This window comes from Mercenaria mercenaria, chromosome 3 (assembly GCF_021730395.1).
Source record: "Mercenaria mercenaria strain notata chromosome 3, MADL_Memer_1, whole genome shotgun sequence".
Classification (NCBI taxonomy): Eukaryota; Metazoa; Mollusca; class Bivalvia; order Venerida; family Veneridae; genus Mercenaria; species Mercenaria mercenaria.
This window is the reverse complement of record NC_069363.1, coordinates 79,601,098-79,622,664: the sequence shown is the minus strand read 5'-3', so window position 1 is coordinate 79,622,664 and position 21,567 is coordinate 79,601,098. Positions and strand designations below refer to the sequence as shown.

Here is a 21,567-nt window from a genome sequence, read left to right as displayed (position 1 = left end):
ATAGATATATATACTGACTGGTCCGAGATGCTGAGCTCCAAGCGAGGAAGCTACATGTCTTTGGTCAATCGTGAAACATCGGGTATTTCCGTATTCTCCGTATAATATTGCGTAGCATAAAGGCAGAGGTGATCAGACTGATTTTCGTATGACAAGACGGTCCAAGTGCAAGATTTAGATTCGCCTAATACCAAGTTTTGAATCGCTCCCAAAAGATTTTACTCAATCCCCTGTTATAAATAAATTTGAAAAGTAAGAAAGGATATAATCATAATTTTGTCTCACAATCCATATGCTTTTATATTATTTATAATGACCTTTGGTGGCAGAAACAGCACACTAAGAGTATATAAGCATCAGAAAGGAAGCCGAAATATCGATATCTGTTATATATTTCTGTCAGGATCGTCTCTACATTATATAGCTTTCTTGTGCTTCCTTTTATTGAACTGTATTCCCAAGAAAGAACTCTATGGTTTAAACATATTTTATTGCCAATATATACATATGTAAACAGATAACTACGATAATTGTACATATAATAGGCAAAAGGGTCGACCCACAAGTTCTCGCAACATTAGTAACGGGTCTTCCCTAATGCAAATATTTACTTATTTTAATTTACAACAATGACAGCTAATTAAGTACATGTGTGGTAAATAATAAGCTTACACCATATTAAAAGAACTCTATAGAAACGTAAATGCGATATATTTGTTCCGTGCATTTTTATGCATTATATATCGCCTTGATAAAATTCCTTAAATTTTAAAAGTAAAAAAAAAAAAAAAAACAACGTGAAAATAGCTGAAAGACTGATTTCTATGACCTTCAGTTTACTAAAAACTCTATTTACAAGCACATGTTTTTAGAGTTATTTTGGCTTTGGAAAACAATTTTTTGAGATATTTCTTAAAACATTTATCACAGATAATGAATCATTTGATAACTTTTGCCCCAGGTAAGCATAAATTCTTCTTATTGTTAGTGTTATTTGTATCATTTAAGCAGTTGCTTCTGTGATCTTATTTACTTAAGGTTTTGAAACTTTTAGAAATGTAGTCACATGTCACTCTACTTTGCTTGAAAATATCTGTAAGAAGATCATTTGAGCCACACCATGAGAAAACCAACATAGTGCGTTTGCGACCAGCATGGATCCAGATCAGCCTGCGCATCCGCGCAGTCTGGTCAGGATCCATGCTGCTCGCTTTCAAAGCCTATTGCAATTAGAGAAACCGTTAGCGAACAGCATGGATCCTGACCAGACTGCGCGGATGCGCAGGTTGGTATGGATCCATGCTGGTCGCAAACGCACTTTGTTGGTTTTCACATGGCGCGGCTCAAAATTTTGTAAGCATACAATGCAATCAAGTAAGCTAATAGCATACTTGGTTTATTAGACTAGTCTATTGGTTTATTTGAGTCTGTTCATTAGAGGTAATCGAAAGTACAATACCCCTCACGCCCTTAGAACCGGCTGTTACACATATATTGAATGGACTCCACGATCCAAGATTAAAAGAAGGTGTTACAACACTAAATCCATGTAGGGGGAGACTTTTTACGGCTGCCGCACGGTATTTAAAGATTGCCGCTGTGATAACTAATAAAATTTGTGAGAAGATTCTACAAAAGCATAGAACATAACCAAGCAAAATAATTGCAGACTCGGTTCGATCGAGTCTATTCATGAGAGGTAATGCAAAACACTACATCCTCTAGTACAAATGACAGTTGTTGTACTTGACACCCGAACTTCGATAAAGGTCTTATTTCAAAAGGTTTTGCTTCAAAAGCAATGTTTAAAATACATGATTTATAGATATAATAATTCAAATTCTAATATGACTAACAATGCATCGAGTGATAACGCTTTCAAGTTGATCAAATATTTTACTTAAACACGATTAAAACGAAATGTCACATAACATAACAGTCTTAATTGATTTACACACACACGGAGTTGGTTATTAGCTGTGAAGAATCATTCGCCATCATTTGCGTCCTAGTGGAACTATTCCGCAAGATGTATTACCATTTCCGGTCATGGCGTGTATAAGCAAAAGAGCCTGACGAACTATCATATGGAGCTATACATGCACCAGTAAACAATTCTATAATATTTCATCATAATTTTACAAAACAAAAGAAATATAAGAATCGAAATAATTTATAGCAAAACTGTGTTTGAACACTTTTTATACAGATGGATAGTATAGACGAATGAGATTTTCCATGCGCCTCATATTCGCTACATTATTTGCTAATTAAGAGTATAACACTGGTCTGTTGTATCATTTTTATTCTGAAACGTCTTTCTTTTATACAAAGTAGTAGATCAAATTTGGTAGCGCTCTTTCTCGGCGCCTTTTAGGCACCCTATGATACGTTGATTTGACGTCATATTTCTTTATTTTAATGGATTTTTCATATTAAAATTTGAAATTAAAATAGTTACAGTATTCATAACAAAGTGCGGTTTAAGTTATTCAGGATGCTTGATTATATTCCTTTGTATATGGAACCACGCCACGTTCCTCCACACATTTCAGTTGGGTCACCGGCACATGGTTTGTTGCATTCACTTTCGGCTTTCTCCGGGTAGTCTCGTAATACATTGCCACAAAAACAATGAGACCCGTACTATCGGCATAAATAAATTAAAAAGCATTAAAATAAAGTAAAATAAACTACACGATTATAACATTTTATTAATTTTTACAGCTTCTTTTTCAAATAAATCATTCAAATTTTTATATAGCTGATTCGATAAACAGCCGTTTGTAACTTTCCAAAAGAATTACAATATCTCCTATCTCTGGGTAAGAGCTATAGGCTGAACACCACTAAATCCAGCTGTTTTTTATTTCATATAAAATCCACTTACTTCATTACGGTTTTTCGACATTTTCTAGCATATCAGATTTTCAGAGACTTATATTCCCATAAAGAACTAGATCGCTACTTTAGAAAAACAAAAAGAAAAGGGGGTGCTAACTTTTATATAAGAAAACTACAGTTCGTTAAATACAACCCGCTGAATTTACTACATTTCGCTTCTTTCAATTTCTCTTTTCGTGACATTAAATTCTTACGCCGCCATTTTTATCTAGCATGCGATAGGAACATGCCGATTTCATTAGAATGCAAAGTGATACATACTGAAACGCGGTAGGGTAAAAGTAAGCACGTTGCTGCCGAGAAAATGCACTAGGAAAGGAAAAAAGATTAGTACTATTTATATTTGGACTACTTGTGACTAGACCTGCAGAGGCTTACATTCTATATGGTAGTGATGAGCCTATAGGCATACAGACACTAAACAGGAAAATGGCGCGAAAAAAACTGTAGTCGCATAATGGCGGATACAAATAGTCCTCAATTTGTTTTGCTCCGTAGAGTTATTTTCCTTTTTCTTTGCATTTTCTTTTTTGCTAAAATCACATGACAGATCTATTCTTGTAATGTAGGTAGTATTATTATAATGAGATAATTAGGTGACAGAATTTTTCGTGGAAGTTTAGATCATACACCACCACTAAAATTTGGGGTCTCATTTTTTAGCTTGTTTTGTAGTTTATGTGTTTAACTGAAAATATTTTTCTTGTATCACACATGACCCCCATTTTTGCTTTGATTTTTATTCAGCACTGACAATATTCTTCAAGAAAAAAAATAAGTTACAGACATTTAAAAGGGTTTTGGTGCGTGCTGCGGCCATTGGAAATATGTCAATTTTATATAGAATAAAGAAGAACAGCTATTTAGTGTGTTGTAACCAACTGATCAAGCCGGAAACCTGCTTAAATTCACATCTACGAAACTTTTATAAATGTTAAATCTTTAAAATGCTAATATCGTGGAATTCAGTTATATAAACAAATTTGATTACCGAAAATATTACAAACTTTTGTTTCTTGACATGAATTATATCAACCCGTAGTTTGTCTACTTAAAATCATCTCGTGTTAAATGGTGTATACTTGAGCCGCACCGTGAGAAAACCATCATAGTGGCTTTGCAACCAGCATGGATCCAGACCAGACTGCGCAGTCTGGTCAGGATCCAGATCCATGATGTTTGCTTTCAAAGCTTATTGCAGTTAGAGAAACCGTAAGCGATCAGCATGGATCCTGACCAGACTGCGCGGATACGCAGGCTGGTCTGGATCCATGCTTGTCGCAAACGCACTATGTTGGTTTTCTCATGGCGCGGCTCATATGTATTAGGAGCTCGTTCAGTGATCGTCTTGTGTTATATTACTCTATATCCTAGATATGTTTTAAGATACAAACTTTTATGCCCTTACTGCATATTTTTTAATTAATGCATAATTATTTTTTACTAAAGCATGGGTCATAACTCTGATTTAGAAGGATGATATCCAAAACTAAACTCAGGTGCACAAATTCACGTGCTGAAAGTCAAAAATTTTAATTTATACCTGCGTCGATGCAAATTTAAATCCCGACTCGAAGCAGAATGTAAGACAGGTCTCTGTTGTTAGCGAACTACTGTGCATACTTCGTCCGTACAGAATCCTGTCCGACCTGTCTTCATAACACCCCAGATACTTGAAGTCTGTAGCAAATGAATAAATGAACGAGATTGGGTTTTACGGCGATTAGACACAAAAAAAAAATTATATATCGCCGAGGAGAAGTTGAATTGAAAAATAATGGGCCTATGTGCAATCCCAATAACAAATATTAAAAAGGTTGCAATTAAAAAAATCGAACTCTTGACTGCTTGAAGCAAAATGCTTAATTACAAACTTATACACCTTATATGTTATGCTATTTTTTTTAAAAAAAAGAATAAAAATGAAATGTCAAATATGTCATGATATAGTTGCCAAATAATAATGAACAACAAAATTCTTATTGGCAAATGACTATGATCACATTCTTTAACTAATATACAAATGAGCCGCGCCATAAGAAAACCAACATTGTGCGTTTGCGACCAGCATGGATCAAAACCAGCCTGCGCATCCGCGCAGTCTGGTCAGGATCAATGCTGTTCGCTAACGGTTTCTCTAATCGCAATAGGCTTTGAAAGCGAACAGCATGGATCCTGACCAGACTGCGCGGATCACATTCTTTAACTAATATACAAATGAGCCGCGCCATGAGAAAACCAACATAGTGCGTTTGCGACCAGCATGGATCAAGACCAGCCTACGCATCCGCGCAGTCTGGTCAGGATCCATGCTGGTCGCAAACGCACTATGTTGGTTTTCTCATGGCGCGGCTTAAATGTATTGCATAAAGGATCTGGGACCTTGATAAAACTTCATAACTTATGTCGTAAGTTCAGACCATTCATCTTGACTTGAGACAAAATTTAGGAGTGTAATAATCTAGCCTCAAGATCATGACTTACATATATAAAATCAGCCTATAAAAATAACTAGAAGGGCCATGTACTTGAAATGATAGAGAACTAACTTTAAGAAAAATGAAATCAACCAAGTTTCTTAATTAACAGTCAACAGGAAATATCTTACTCCTTAAAGTCTGATAAAACTTCTTAGTATGGTAAATTTTTCTATTATCTATCAAAGTACAGTCCAATAACATGCATAGGGCAGTGTGCTAAGATTTTTTTCTTAAATATTATCAATGAGATATCCTTATCAAAACTAAACGTACGATATTATTTGGAATTATTTTGCTGGCAACCATACAATTAATAGAAACGTGGCTATTTCTATCAGCAAGCACAAAATTTGGACAAGTCGTACGTTTCCGCATACGGATTAATGATGCCCTGACATGCAAAATGTGAGACGTGCAGAACTACCTTAACTAAAACGGTAAAATGCCTATGAGTCTAGAAAGTTTCTATAGATAAAATTTAAAGATAAAGACAAAAAGATACATCTTTGATACATAAGTTGATAATTACTTATTGTGCATTTTGGATAGTGTGTCCATGACCTATTGACTTGACAAGTAGGATTCGTCTCTCCGACTGTTTCCGCAAAGTATGGATTGCACGAGTATTCTACACGTGAACCAACTGAATTCATGTTGCCGAGCAAAGTCCCATTCCCAAGCTTCAAAGGAGGACAAACTGAAATCAAATATGTTGCTAAATATTTACTAATCAGGGAGAGACTACAATAACATTTATATCCAGGTGGGTTTTAACTTCAGTTAAAGCAGTGGTCCCGTTATGAGAAAAGGCGTTTTTCACACAATGATATATACTCGTATGCTATTTCGGCGTCCTTGGCCTTAACAACTTTTTTTTTCAAAACAACCGGAGAATGCCAAAATCACATACGGAAAAAACGTAATCAGACGGAAAATTGCTAAAATCACATACGGAAAATACGTACCCTTACCAAAATATCAGGCTTCCGGCGAACGTTGCGGTAAATTTGCCGCAAACGTTTTGGGGAATTTGCCGCAAACTTTCTTTTGGCAAACTTTTACCATGCAAATTAGTTTGCGGCAAATTTGCCGCAAACAATTTATGCAAATGAATATGCAAATGAGGTTTGCAGCAAATTTGCGGGAAACCTAATTTGCATGGTAAAAGTTTGCCGCAAATTCGCCAAAACCTTTTTGGCGAACTTCTGGCAATGTTTTGGCGAGCTTTTGGCAAACTATTTATGCAAATTAGTTAGCGGCGACTTTGCAGCAAACAATTATGCAAATTTGTTTGCCGCAAATTTTCTGCAAACTTTTTGCGCTAAAGTAACAGACCTTTTGTTTTTGAAGAACAAAGGATATATTTTCAAGAAAAGTAAGAAAGGTCTATTAAATTAGCAAAATATCATCTGCTAATAATGATTTATCTTTTCTAAATAATTATAAAGAAAAAATACAAATGCACGAGATCATTATGATAAAGTATATCGTTATAGTAAATATATTTTATGCTTACATGGGTTTGAAACTAATTAAATATTTTAAAGGAACCGTTGTGAAAGCTGATAACTGATTTGCAAAAATTTCCTCTGTGTGCAAATGTCTTATAATAATAAATTTGCAGATTCACTAAATTATTTATTGCAATCTATTGTATCTAATGGTCTTTAGCTGGTGACATATGTCTGAAATAAACAAAGGCTAACCGTATAAAAATCATTCTGCTTTTGCATGCATAATAATGTGAAAACTAACCTTATATCGCAACATTTATCCTCGGAATTAAACACAGTATACTTCGGTGATTTATCCATCTTTTTGTGGAAGTTTTTGTTTAGTAAAGAAACATAAATAATTCAGTTTAATACATCGATGTTCAACTACTGTTTGGCAGTTTTGAAAATGGAGCCAAACTCTATGCAGCCAATAAAAACAAAGAAGAAGTCAGGTGATACTGTTCTGGCAATCCTCTGGCGAACTTTCACATCTGGTCAGATAATTAAAAGATCATATGGCGAATGTTTTGGAGAAAAAAATATAGATAAAAGATTCTGGTGACGTTTTGGTGAACAAAATCATGTGATAAAGTTTCTGGCGATGTTATGGCAAACTCTTAATTTAGTAAAGTCTGTGATGAGTTTGCAGCAAAGTCACCGAGACGTTTGCCGAAAGGTCGCCGCTACCGGCCAACTCCTGCAAACATTTATTACTCTGTTCTGGTGAACTAAACTGTTTGCGGCAAATTTATCGCAACTTTGCGGCAAATTTGCAGCAAACTTTTCATTTTGGTAAGGGTAATCAGACGGAGAATGCCGAAATCACATACGGAGAATGCCGAAATCACATACGGAAAATACGTAATCAGACGGAGAATGCCGAAATCACATACGGAGAATGCCGAAATCACATACGGAGAAAACGTAAACAGACGGAGAATGCCGAAATCACATACGGAGAATACGTAAACAGACGGAGAATGCCGAAATCACATACGGAGAAAACGTAACAGACGGAGAATGCCGAAATCACATACTGAGAATACGTAAACAGACGGAGAATGCCGAAATCACTTACGAAAAATACGTAAGCAGACGGAGAATGCCGAAATCACAAACGGAAAATACGTAATCAGACGGAGAATGCCGAAATCACATACGGAAAATACGTAATCAGACGGAGAATGCCGAAATCACATACGGAGAATACGTAATCAGACGGAAAATTACCGATTGTCATGATGGGTCCACTATTCTTAAACTCTTTGATGAAAACACATTAGCACATACTTGACTGTATAATGTCCCCATTCATAGTACACTATGACAGCTATGGAAATCTCAAAACAACTGCTGCACTTAGCTTAACACCTACCTAAGAACTAACCCATCTTACTTTATTTCCAAAAAGAATTTCTGCTGGCTGGGGTTTTCATCATAAATCAAAATGAATCCACCATGTCTGTGGGAAGCAATTATAGCACTTACAGCAGATAATTTTTTGCTTCGCAAAAAGGAGTATCATATAGTGACTTTTCAGCGCATCTTCTATCACGTATTTTATAGATAGGACAGGAAATTGTATTATCCCATATTTTATGTCAAAAAGACCGATCGTAGTATATGAAATTAATGTATGTTTAATAGAAATCAAGTTACATTAAATGAAATCAAACATGATCAAGGCTGAACACCACTAAATCCAGCTGTTCTTTATTTCATATAAAATCCATTCACTTCATAACGGTGTTTCGACATTTTCTAGCATATCAGATTTTCAGAGACTTATATTCCCATAAAGAACTAGATCGCTACTTTAGAAAAACAAAAAGAAAAGGGGCTGTTACATTTTATATAAGAAAACTACAGTTCGTTAAATACAACCTGCTGAATTTACTACTTTTCGCTTCTTTCAATTTCTCTTTTCGTGACATTAAATTCTTACGCCGCCATTTTTATCTAGCATGCGATAGGAACATGCCGATTTCATTAGAATGCAAAGTGATACATACTGAAACGCGGTAGGGTAAAAGTAAGCACGTTGCTGCCGAGAAAATGCACTAGGAAAGGAAAAAAGATTAGTACTATTTATATTTGGACTACTTGTGACTAGACCTGCGGAGGCTTACATTCTATTTGGTAGTGATCAGCCTATAAGAGAAAATTTTTGTCTTATTTTTCCATGAATTTGCATTCATTCTCAAGGTACACCTATTTCACAATGATTCTACTTTGTTTTGGTACAAAATATTGAGAAATGTAGAGAAATGACAATTCATTACAGGTCACCCCCATCCCAAAAATATGCAAAATTTAGCCCTGTGCAAGCAATATTTCAATTAATTTTACCTTATTCGTGGAATTTACATTTACCATCCATTTAATCGTTACGATGTTTGTCATTTTCATTCAGAAACATGCTAATTTCAATATTATTTAGACAACTGAAGTGCTAAAATGCGAGAAAAGGCATTTACTAGGTCCTAAAACGAACCAAAATAGTGCCACCTGGTCGAAAATTCGATCTAAATTCCAAAAACACAAGAAATTTAAGCGTTTTCAGCCATTTGTTACCGTTTTACATCATAAAGAATAGATTAATGGCATTTCCAATCATTTTCGAGGGCTTTCAGAAAATAACATGTATTGCCCCTTATAGGCTGAACACCACTAAATCCAGCTGTTCTTTATTTCATATAAAATCCATTCACTTCATAACGGTGTTTCGACATTTTCTAGCATATCAGATTTTCAGAGACATATATTCCCATAAAGAACTAGATCGCTACTTTAGAAAAACAAAAAGAAAAGGGGCTGTTAACTTTTATATAAGAAAACTACAGTTCGTTAAATACAACCTGCTGAATTTACTACTTTTCGCTTCTTTCAATTTCTCTTTTCGTGACATTAAATTCTTACGCCGCCATTTTTATCTAGCATGCGATAGGAACATGCCGATTTCATTAGAATGCAAAGTGATACATACTGAAACGCGGTAGGGTAAAAGTAAGCACGTTGCTGCCGAGAAAATGCACTAGGAAAGGAAAAAAGATTAGTACTATTTATATTTGGACTACTTGTGACTAGACCTGCGGAGGCTTACATTCTATTTGGTAGTGATCAGCCTCAACAATTAGGTAAAATATGCCGTCTTATCGGTAAAATTATCCCCCTTGAAATCACCTGGCTGTGCGATATCGATTTTTATCTGGTTGATATTTTCCAATAGAAACAAAGATAAAAAAAAAGTTTGAACAAGTATTGTTTTAATTTGAATGAAAACACAATATTTATTATCCTATTGAAGTGTTCGTCATTCTTTTCTTTTTACAAAGATATAAAAATTATTTATCTAAAATGAAGAATTAATGCTTCCCTTGGCGGTTAAAAAACACCACTATCAGTCTCTGTTTTCGGCATACAGTTACCGAATAAAATAAGCAAAAACCTGTGATGCGTATCTTATTCTTTCCTCTGTAGCCACTTTATTCATAATTTGAGAATATTTATTATCCTATTGAAGTATTCCACAGACAATAAATTTTTTAAATATGTTTTTATTTTGGAATTATTTTAATGCCTTCTTGCTTCCCTAAGCGTTTAAAAGTTGGTGATTTTCGTATTATTTCTTTATTTGCACGTGTCCGTGGTATTTCCGAACGCGTGCGGAAACGCACGAACTCGTCCGGAGATTAGCTGCCGATGATACAGAAACCTTATCGTTACAACAGAGTATTATTATTAATTAGTAATTCTTGCTGCATGCATCAATATAAAAGAAAAAAGAAAGAAAGGTGGATAGAGAGAAGAAAGAAAAATCATAACAATTTCATGAGGTAAATTTACACAATTAGAAAAGAAGCTAAGTATATAAATGGTCTATACTTTACTGTTTGCTATACACATTTAGAAAAGAAGCTTGAGTATGTAAATTATCTATAATTTCAAATTATTATTTTTTATTAATCTGGTTTAAAGACAACGATATTGTGCAAATGGAGAGGTATGTGATCAATAGGTGTGCAACTTAGAAAATACGTTTTATTATTGCAGATAATTATAGAAGTCATGATCACAATGCGGGAATAATTTCAGTTATATTAAGGCAAACCATAGATTTTGGGAATAACTAGCTTTCCGCAAATTAAAATTTTAATGTTACAGGAAAAGATGTTAATAAATAAAAAAGATCATAAGACATGATGCACGTTGCAACTATATATATTTCTTTCTCAAAAAGATATAGCCACTGTCTCGTATTTTAAAGATTCGTTCAATTATATTTATACCCCTTAGTTTAAGTTTTAGCCATATATATGTTATAAAGAATTTAGGTAATGCAACATTTTGAGTTAATTGTTTTCGGAGCCTCTGAAACAGCCATATTAAAGCATTTTCGATAGTTGTTTATTACCAATCAACAGCTTTTTGCAAGTTTATTGCTTATCAACACCTTTTTATCAGGGGACTAGAGACGATCAGGTCTTTTTATTAAACGGATTATAATCTTCTCGGGGATTGCGTAAGAGCATTTTGAAAATTGTAACATGTTTAATGAACGAGACTTAAATACACAATAAATATATATTTTTTTCATTTTCAAGTACAAATGTTGTTACATACATAGGATAGTGTGACAGTGATTTACTTGTATTTGATTAACGGTATTTTTATACAGGTTAATTGTTCGATATTAAAGTATAGATACATAGAACACGTATTAATTGTTCGCCTAGAGTGAAAATATATTATAGAAGTTTTGTGACTACGTTCTGAAAAATTGTCGTTTATTGATTTATTGTCTCGTCAGAAACTTATTATATACCCTCTCTGCTCCATTTTATATAATGCTTTCACTTGCTGTAGGCGTTGTATTTATGCAATAAATCGAAACTGAATTGAACTGAATGTACGCACAGCTAATCTTGAGCAGGCATACCATGCGCTAAAAGATATGAAAAATCTGTAATCCCTTGTTCATATAGTAAAAATATTCGTGATAATTCTTATGAATAACCTTGCCACTACATTATTGTCACATTATCCTAAATCTTTCCTTTTTCTATGATGAGCTTGTTTTGTTCTTAGGTTTTCCACTTTTTATTTTAAAAATCTGACATTTATTAAACCAGTCAGTTAGTCCCTTTGAGAAACCTTGAGAAGTCATAATTCGCACATACTTTACTACAAAATGACTGGCTCGGGGGCAAATAGGTCACACTTCCAATTAAACAGGATCTAGTGTCATAAAAAGATACCTTTTGCATTGTCAAGTATGCTTGTTAGTTTGTTTCTCTGTTCATTTTTCTTTAGTGTGTGACAATATGTTTTTCAAGTGTTCATTTCGTAGCAATTTTTTTTGACGAGTTAAATACAATTAATTGATTAATTACTTAAATTTTCATTTCCAGTGAATGTAATAAAAAACGTATTTCACATCTATTAATAATAACTGAAAATGAAACTGTCAAGTTTGAAATCACTTTTAAAAAATTTTTTTTTTCCTGCTTTCTACTTTTTAAGAGAATAGTAGTTTCATGTACATGTATGTTATGCTCACCTAACATACATGATTTTGTGTATTTATATTTGTTTTATGTCTCAGTTTCATAAAGTGTCTTCTTTTTTCCGTTCTGTATTTTATATTATTGAAAAACAAATTACACCAAGTTGTTACTCTGTATGTAACCTGATAAATATAAAGATGACTATATTTGTCGTTGTTGTTTTACCGGTCCTTAAAATTGGTGTAAAATAAATCACCCTTCCCACTACGTTTTTACAGTAGATCTCTAATCTATAATCCTTGTTTTTTATGATCGGCACCTCCCGTGATACGATAAGCGGAGATAGCCGAACCATAACGATTTGCAACACTCGCTAAAAAATATCCGATAGTGATCGATATTTAGCTAGACAGTCTAAGGGAGACAACAAGGTATAGCGTTGATCTCGATAAACAAGGAAAGATAATAGAATCGATTTTTGCCCAATTCTTCAGTATGGAATCTAAATTAGTAGGGCAACTTCCGACACGATTAATATATTTTAAAATTTACACAATGTGCTTAATGAATTAGACCCCCTCTTGGCCAGTTCCGTTTGTTCAGTATATGCACGCTCTTCGTAGGTAGCATATAGGCCTATGTTCATTGCTGACCTACTATATTCATAATCTAATTTGAGCCGCGCCATGAGAAAACCAACATAGTGCGTTTGCGAGCAGCATGGATCCAGACCAGCCTGCGCATCCGCGCAGTCTGGTCAGGATCCATGCTGTTCGCTTTCAAAGCCTATTGCAATTAGAGAAACCGTTAGCGAACAGCATGGATCTTGACCACACTGCGCGGATACGCAGGCTGGTCTAGTTCCATGCTGCTCGCAAACGCACTATGTTGGTTTTCTCATGGCGCGGCTCATTTATGTACAATCAGTTCTTTGTACAGTGTTATTTTTCTTGCGTGTCGTTTCTTTTAAAAGTTCTTCATGATGATACTTTCAATATTAATTCGGCTAAAGAACAAATTTGTAAAAGAAGATGCGTGTTATGAATAACTTTCGTATTGAGAAATATGCACTACTTCTTTCGCGGAATAATATTGCGATCCTAAAGTCGCACAATGTTTTCGCTACAGAACTCATGCATATTTCATTATGCCAGTCAAATAATCTATAGATACAAGAAACGCGGCAATGCCACGAAACCAGGTTTTCAACACTTTTCATAAGAATAAACAAGAGTGCCAGAATGTCACAATATACGCCCGTCACAGCAAATTTCTTTACTCTAGCACCTGTATTTGCAGATGTAATTTTAATTTTGTGGTTGTTTAGTAATCATTGTAATTCTTTTGTTTTTCTAAGTCCACAAAAAAACTCCTTACCAGGTAGGGATACCTTAAAATACACCTAAAATTAGAAAGTAACAAATATGTTGTACCACAGAAAAGTGGTCTTGGTTTTTCCCTACGGTCAATTATAAAAAAAGTTACAATATAAGTTATTTATAGTAACAACTAAGGGAAGTTAATCTAAAAAAAAAAAAAAAAAAAAAAAAAAAATACAATTTTTTTTTTAAGTCCACACAGAAATCCTTCCCAGGTAGAGATTGGTCAAAATACACCTAAAAATTGGATGTAACATGCATGTTGTACTACAGAAAAGTGGTCTCGATTTTTCCCTACGTCTAGTAATGAAAAAGTTACAATATAAGCTATTTATAGTAACAACAAAGGGAAGTAATTCTAAAGAAGGGAACTGCGCAAGACACTTCGTCTCATGATGGTGTATAATTGTGCCAAGTTACATCAAAATCCCTCTATGCATGAAGAAGATGCTCCGGACAAAGTTTTCATTCTTGTATCCTTTGACCTCTAAGTGTGACCTTGACCTTAGACCTAGGGACCTGGTTCTTGCGCATGACACTCCGTCTCATGATGGTGAACAATTGTGCCAACTTTCATCAAAATCCCTCCATGCATGTAGAAGATATGCTAACCCTAACCTAACCCTAACCCTATTTTTAGTAACAATGACCTTGATCTTGATCCCAGAAACCCCAAAATCAATCCCAAGCTACAACTTTATATAAATTTTCTATACACCAAGTTTCATCATGATAGCTCATTCCTTAGTTAAGTTATTTACCAGAAACCCTTTTTCTATTTTAAGTAACAGTGACCTTGACCTTGACCCCCGAAATCCCAAAATCAATCCCAGCCTTTGTCTTGATATAAGCTACATACATACCAAGTTTTATTCAAATATCTTTACCGAAACAAAAGTTATTGACCTGAAACCCTTTTTCTATTTTAAGTAACAGTGACCTTGATCTTGACCCCAGAAACCCCAAAATCAATCCCAGCCTTTGTCTTGATATAAGCTACATACATACCAAGTTTTATTTAAATATCTTTACCGAAACAAAAGTTATTGACCGGAAACTCCAGTTTGACGCCGCCGCCGCCGCCGCCGCCCGCCCGTCCGACCGACATCTACCCCAATCTAATAACGCAGGTTTTCGTTGAAAACCTGGTTAATAAACTGAGCTCTGGCTTCTGATTCATAACTTTTGCTATGAAAGCTTCAAACATAAAAGGTAGAAGCCGACAGTACTTACATTTGCTGGGACAATACTTCATATTGCAATTTTCTTCAGTGTCGCAATTGTCACAGTCGCCCTCGGGCTGAAAAGATGTGAAAGAAAAGGGTAAGTTAAACAGAGTCCTATTAAGAAAGAAAAGTTCACTTCAGCCTTTCATAGACTAGCCTACTCAATTTACATTTTTGTTTTCAAAGTGGTGATAACTGAATAAGATATACATTGGTTTATACCAGAATAGCTATCTTCTATACAGAATTTGCTTTTTTTTTTTACTTTTCATGGAAAGCGAAACAGAATTATTACTTTGTTTAAATCATGTCCCTAATCACAGATTTTTGAGAAAATATGCATTTTTTGCTATATTTAGAACATTAGATTTAATGATTTAATACTAAACACAGTCAAGGACCATGGAAGTATGTAATCTATATCTGCTAGGTCCAGCTTCTATGGTCATTTTTGGTTGTGGTCGATAGCTGTGTTTACATTGAAAAGCTTCATAATCGTTTAACAGATCAGTAAAAATCTGAAGGTTTCTCATTCTCGTCAGATATTTTCTTCAGTATTAAAGTATTAAATTTCAAATTATGGCATACAGTTTGATAAAACAATGTAACCTCTAGAAGAAAGGATATTCTAAATTTTCTCCATTAGGGACTTTTAGCTTTTTTATGCCATTTCTTGGCAGAACATTATGTTTTCGGTGTCCAAGGAAATGAAGGACTGAATGAGATCGGCAAATCAATGAATTGCGCTAGCGATGCTGATCAATTGCGTTATGATCGGCGAATCAATGATTTGCGCTAGCGATGCGGATCATTTGTGTCATAATCGGCGAATCAATGATTTGCGCTAGCGATGCTGATCAATTGTGTCATAATCGGCGAATCAAGGCTTTGCGCTAGCGATACTTAACAACTGTGTTACGATCGGCGAATCAATGATTGCGCTAGCGGTGCTGATCAATTTCGTCATGATCGGCAAATTAATGAATGCGCTACATTGCTTATCAATTGCGTCATGATCGGCGAATCAGTGAAATGCGCTAGCGATGCTGATCAATTGCGCATGATTGGCGAATCAATAAATTGCGCTAGCGATGTTGATCAATTGTGTCATGATAGGCGAATCAATGAATTGCGCTAGCGATGCGGATCAATTGTGTCAAGATCGGCGAATTAATGATTTGCGCTAGCAATGCTGATCAATCGTGTCATGATCTGCGAATCCATGCTTGCGCTAGCGGGGCTGATCAATTTCGTCATGATCGGCAAATCAATGAATTGCGCTGCATTGCTGATCAATTGCGTCATGACCGGCGAATCAGTGAAATGAGCTAGTGATGCTGATCAATTGCGTTATGCTTGGCGAATCAATGAATTGCGCTAGCGATGCTGAACAATTGTGTCATGATCGGCGAATCAATGAATTGCGCTAGCGATGCGGATCAATTGTGTCATATTCGGTAAATCAAAGAATTGCGCTGGCGATGCTGATCAATTGCGTCATGGTTGGCAAATCAATGAATTGCGCTAGCGATGCTGATCAATTACGTCATGATCGGCAAATCAATGAATTGCGCTACATTGCTGATCAATTGCGTCACGATCGGCGAAATAAATTGCGCTAGCGATGCAGATCAACTGTGTCATGATCGGCGAATCAATAATTTGCTGGATTAGGTTTAATATATAGTGTTTTTTGTTACAACAACAGTGATCAGATTACCGACATCTGTTGTAAAAGTTTCATCTTTTTTCAAAACTGTAACAGCAAATGGCAGTCTTACCAGAATGCTCTGTCAAGCTTCAGGTTAGAGCTAAATAATAAATGACATTAGAGAAACTACCTGTTTTACTTGTTACTGAATCGAGTAAAATAAGTTATTTTTTGGAAAGAAACTTAGATTGTAAAATTTATGTCAAAAGTGTAACGAAAACTAAATGTTACCGACTGTCGATCAAGTCAGCGTCAGCTAAACGTGTGGCTTTGCCAGGAAAACTAATGAAATTATAATGCCAACAATAATTCTGACGGCCTGGAACCTGTAAAAAATTTAAACCTAGTGAGTGTTTCAAATGATATTTTGTGAAACATCCTTGATATTTTCTGGTCCTTTGGGATCACGGAGTCCATTCAACATATGTGTAATAGAGTTCCGATTAAACCGGTGCTAGGGGGTGTAAGAGGTGTTGCACATTTCATTACCTCTCATGAACAGACTCAATCAAACCGAGTCTGCTATATATTTTTCTTGGTTGCATTCTATGCTTTCAAGGGATCTTTTTACAGACTTTATTGATATATCCATTAACAACACACTTGTTCGGAAGGGTTTTACAACACAATTGCGAAGAGCATTACATACTATTGAAATTCAGTCGTGATTAGATTCCAGCAATCTAGATTCTAGGAATAGTTACTGACCCACCCAGTATCAGGAGGAGTTACCCTCTTCCGTATGTAACACCACTCGGCTCGCCGATGCCGCCTTCATTCTTAACTGGTGCCGCTTCCCCCACCCAAATAAAATATTTCTGGAATCGAATCTATTATACATACTCTTCATATTCTTAAAATGATAACTGACATCTGACATATTATTGTACTGTTTTATAGGCATAGGAAATAGAGATCAATATAATTGCACCTTTACTAATCCTACCAGGTGTTCTGTATTACAAAAGTGGATCTATTGTGACATTTTGATACAAGCAAAACAGTATTATCTGCACTATTATTTACCTACTGGTACTTCGTTTTATTATTGGCTTGTTAAAAGTTAATTTTTTACCATATGTAAGTTGACAGAATCATTGGAACCATGTCTTGAGGGGTAAATCAAACACAAATGAATAAATCCTTAATGATTTTGTTGTGCAAAAAAGTATGATATTGTGTCTTAAACAGTTTTCATTTTCCACTCAATTGTGTAATTGCAAGGGAAGTAAACTAATAGATCTCTACTTATAAGTACTAGCCCAAGGCAAGAGTTGTCATTCTTTGTGGATCACAACTTTAAATTAAAAATTAAAACTTCTGTTATTGATATTAACAAAAGTATCATAAACTTCACATTTGTGAAATCATTTTTGGTTATTTCAAGGACTTGGAAATTAATTTCTAGACTTCATTTAATGTAATTCTATCATTGAAAATTTTAGGGCCTATCTCTATGTTTTATAATATCAAATCTCCTAATGCAGCTTTAGTGAATATAAATAAATTCTGAATTGACGGTTTGTTTTCGAATAGAAAGAAAACTGCTTCTAAAACTCTTTTCCACTGGCTTAAAATAACTCTACGTTTTATATGTCTGAAAAATATTTGTTTTGTTTTCGTGTTTTCGTGTCGGCGGGGTGAAAACTCGAAAACACGAAAACACGATAAATAAGATTTTTCGTGTTGGCTGGGCGAAAACACGAAAACTCGACAAATCAAGGGCGCCAGCACGACATATTTAATTTCCCCATTTTATAGTTTCTTATCATTGAAAAATATATTTGAGCCGTGCCATGAGAAAACCAACATAGTGGGTATGCGACCAGCATGGATCCAGACCAGACTGCGCGGATGCGCAGTCTGGTCAGGCTCCATGCTGTTCGCTTTTAAAGCCTATTGGAATTGGAGAAACTATTAGCGAACAGCATGGATCCTGACCAGACTGCGCGGATGCGCAGGCTGGTCTGGATCCATGCTGGTCGCATACCCACTATGTTGGTTTTCTCATGGCACGGCTCATTTGATATTTTTCACTGTGAAAATACCAGATATATTTCACTCTTATTAGTATTTTGACGATTCATTGTAAAACATCTAATGAATTATGCATAGTCTCTTGACGATGTTTGCAATACAGACAAAACAGCATTTTCATCGCTAAATATACATTAGAATAGGTCTAATTAATAACGTCAGGGATTCCTATAAATATTGAATACCTTGTTCTGTTATATGAGCTACCTCAAGAAAAAAAGAACGCAACAATTATTTCCTGTGATACTCGATGAACGGCCTTTGTCACATGTGCACTGCCGTGAAATTCGTTTTCGGATGAATTTTATTCAAATATACAGAAATTCAATCGTCGGTAAAGAAAACCGAATATCCGTAAAGTCGTTGAATTTACCAAGAGGTTCAGTTATGAAAACGTTTGATTGATTTTTATGTTGCAAAATGCATTTATATGACTGCAATGTTGACGTTATTGTTAATTTCACATTAGGTCAGCGACCACCAATTAAAAAAAGTACAGGGAAGTTACTGGGAATGAGGTAATTGTATACCTGAGGATAAGGTAGTGTTTGTCCGTTGTGAATGGCCAGTCATGTAAACAAACCAAGAAGTGACTTTTTTTCAAACTTGGAGTTTTCCTGCATTTACAGTATTTCATTATATAAAATTTGCTGCATTTTATCAGGAAGTTCTAATACGTATCAATTGTTCCAGATTTTATGTTTATAGAAAAAAGTTTTATCAAACGAATTTCTCCCGCCATGCCAACGATGTAAACAGGGGGTATTCTCATTCACACGAAAATGACTTGAATAAAGTATCTAATTCACTATTAGTATGTTTTTCCGTCCTATGTTGGTAGAACTAGGAAAGTTATTGAAAAAACATGTGTTTCGATTTATGGAAGGCCGTACACGTCATAAGATTATAATTGAAGTTTATGGGAAAACAATTGGTGTCTCTTACCTATATTGGAGCTAAAACATGATTTTTCTCGGAAGCCATCGCAGGTAATGTAAATGGTCAGTGTATCAAATGATGCAATAAGACGTTGCCATGTAAAAATAAGCGTAGAATTTGAATATTTGCTTTAATTTTAGCCTCTTTTATGGCAGGTGTGCCCATTTTTATCCGAGGTTTTGGACCGAAAAGGCTTATTTTTATCTCTGTAATGTCAGAGAGTGATCAAAATTAGTAGACTTTATTTTTATTTCTTACGGACTGAATCATATTGTAGCATCCATAGAAAACTTACACTTTCGTGAAGAATTGCAATAAAATGACGACAGGGTCTGAATATGGGCATTTAAATCGACAGGGGGTGACCTTAATATACTGTCCGTATCTTTCTAAAAACTTAACGTCTCTCGATAACATTTTGTAAAACATTTGGTATTAGATGTGTTTGAAATGGGAAAATATACAAAATATTCATCTATAGGTCAGAGACCACCAACTAAAAAAAGTATAGGGAACTTACAGGAATAAGGTAAGTGTATGCCTAGGAATAAGGTAATGTTTGTCCGTTCTGATTGGACAGTCTTGTAAACAAAACCAAGCAGTGTTTTTTTTTCAAAATTGGAGTTTTGTACTGCATTAACAGTATTTAATTATATTGACCAAATTTGCTACAATTTATGCGTATTGAAAAACGGTTTTATCAAAGGAATTTCTCCCGCCAAGCCAATGAGGTAAACAGGGGGTGATCTCATTCACACGAAAATTACTTAAACAAAGTATCATTATCCATGCGTTTTTCGTCCTATCTTTTGGTGCAACTAAGAAAGTTCTTGAAAAGCATGTGAATACATAATATACATGTTTCGATTTTTGGAAGGCGGCACACGCCATGATGTTATAATGGAAGTCTCTGGGAAAACAATTGGTATTTTCTAACCCACAGACTGTCCGGTTCAGTCATTCCAAAATAATTAAATGTAAATTGTTCTTATGGCTTAACAATGCTTAAACAGTGGCCTTTCTGGACACGAATGAGACAGGAAAATGCGCTATATCTGACAGCTTTGAAGACACGAGGTTTGAAATTCATAAACCAGTATTTATTATACATGCACATGAATTAAAAACGAGTTCTATGTGCACACGTGACAAATGTCATATAAGGATAATCACTGAAGAAACTATTATGTTCAATATGATTGAATGAATGTTGATGTATGTATTATCGAAATGCTAAGAATGAAATATTTGTATAAATGGATATTGCGTTTTAACAGTCTGAGTGTACAATTCAAATACATGAAATCATAAACTAATCAAATACAAAGTCACGACTCATAGTTTCTTAGACAATATGCTCAAACCTGTATTTTGAAAAATTACAAAGTTTATAAAATACGCTTTTCTGTACTAACCTTTCCGACAAAAATGTCAGCTTTATTGACAAATACACATTGTCCTTCGAAGAAAGCATTGCCCACAATATTTTCGGAAAAAATTGAATGTAACTGACACAGGTTATGCCGTTTGTAAGTGACCCCTGAGCAGTCAGACAATGCTGCACATTTTTCTACACACGTCTTGATAGAAATCTGAATGAAAGTATATAAGATAGTATCCGATGATACGCACATATGATAGTTTGTTATTCGGAAATTAACAGCATTTGCTCCGCAAAATTTGGCAAAAAGAACTAGCGTATAGAAAACAAAATCCACTGTTATAAAACTTGTTTCTTTTGCCGACATGTCTACGTCAAAAACAGTAATCAAGTTTTCAAATTCTATTTGACTGCCGTGTTACGTAATCCCATGCCTGAGCATTCTCATATATTCCTTATATAGATTGGTCTGTTCTGATAAACCTGTTGCAATTAGGTATGCCTTTT

General features: G+C 34.9%; 1 protein-coding gene across 3 annotated transcripts in view; it reads right to left on the bottom strand.

Moving 5' to 3' along the window:
* Positions 1-1,293: 1,293 nt before the first annotated feature.
* Positions 1,294-21,567, bottom strand: part of LOC123523401 (kremen protein 1-like) — an 84,309-nt gene continuing 64,035 nt past the window's right edge. Inside the window, exons 1-5 of one of the 3 annotated variants that reach the window (XM_045301085.2) lie at positions 21,095-21,451; positions 15,000-15,066; positions 5,914-6,081; positions 4,448-4,584; positions 1,294-2,646 (exon numbers count right to left, since the gene is read on the bottom strand). In XM_045301085.2, coding sequence (XP_045157020.2) covers positions 2,506-2,646; positions 4,448-4,584; positions 5,914-6,081; positions 15,000-15,066; positions 21,095-21,427 — 846 coding nt within the window. In that variant the 5' untranslated portion in view covers positions 21,428-21,451 and the 3' untranslated portion in view covers positions 1,294-2,505. Of the gene's footprint in view, positions 2,647-4,447; positions 4,585-5,913; positions 6,082-14,999; positions 15,067-21,094; positions 21,452-21,567 lie in introns of those variants that run through there. The other 2 variants (XM_053539016.1, XM_053539015.1) reach the window with 2 other exon arrangements.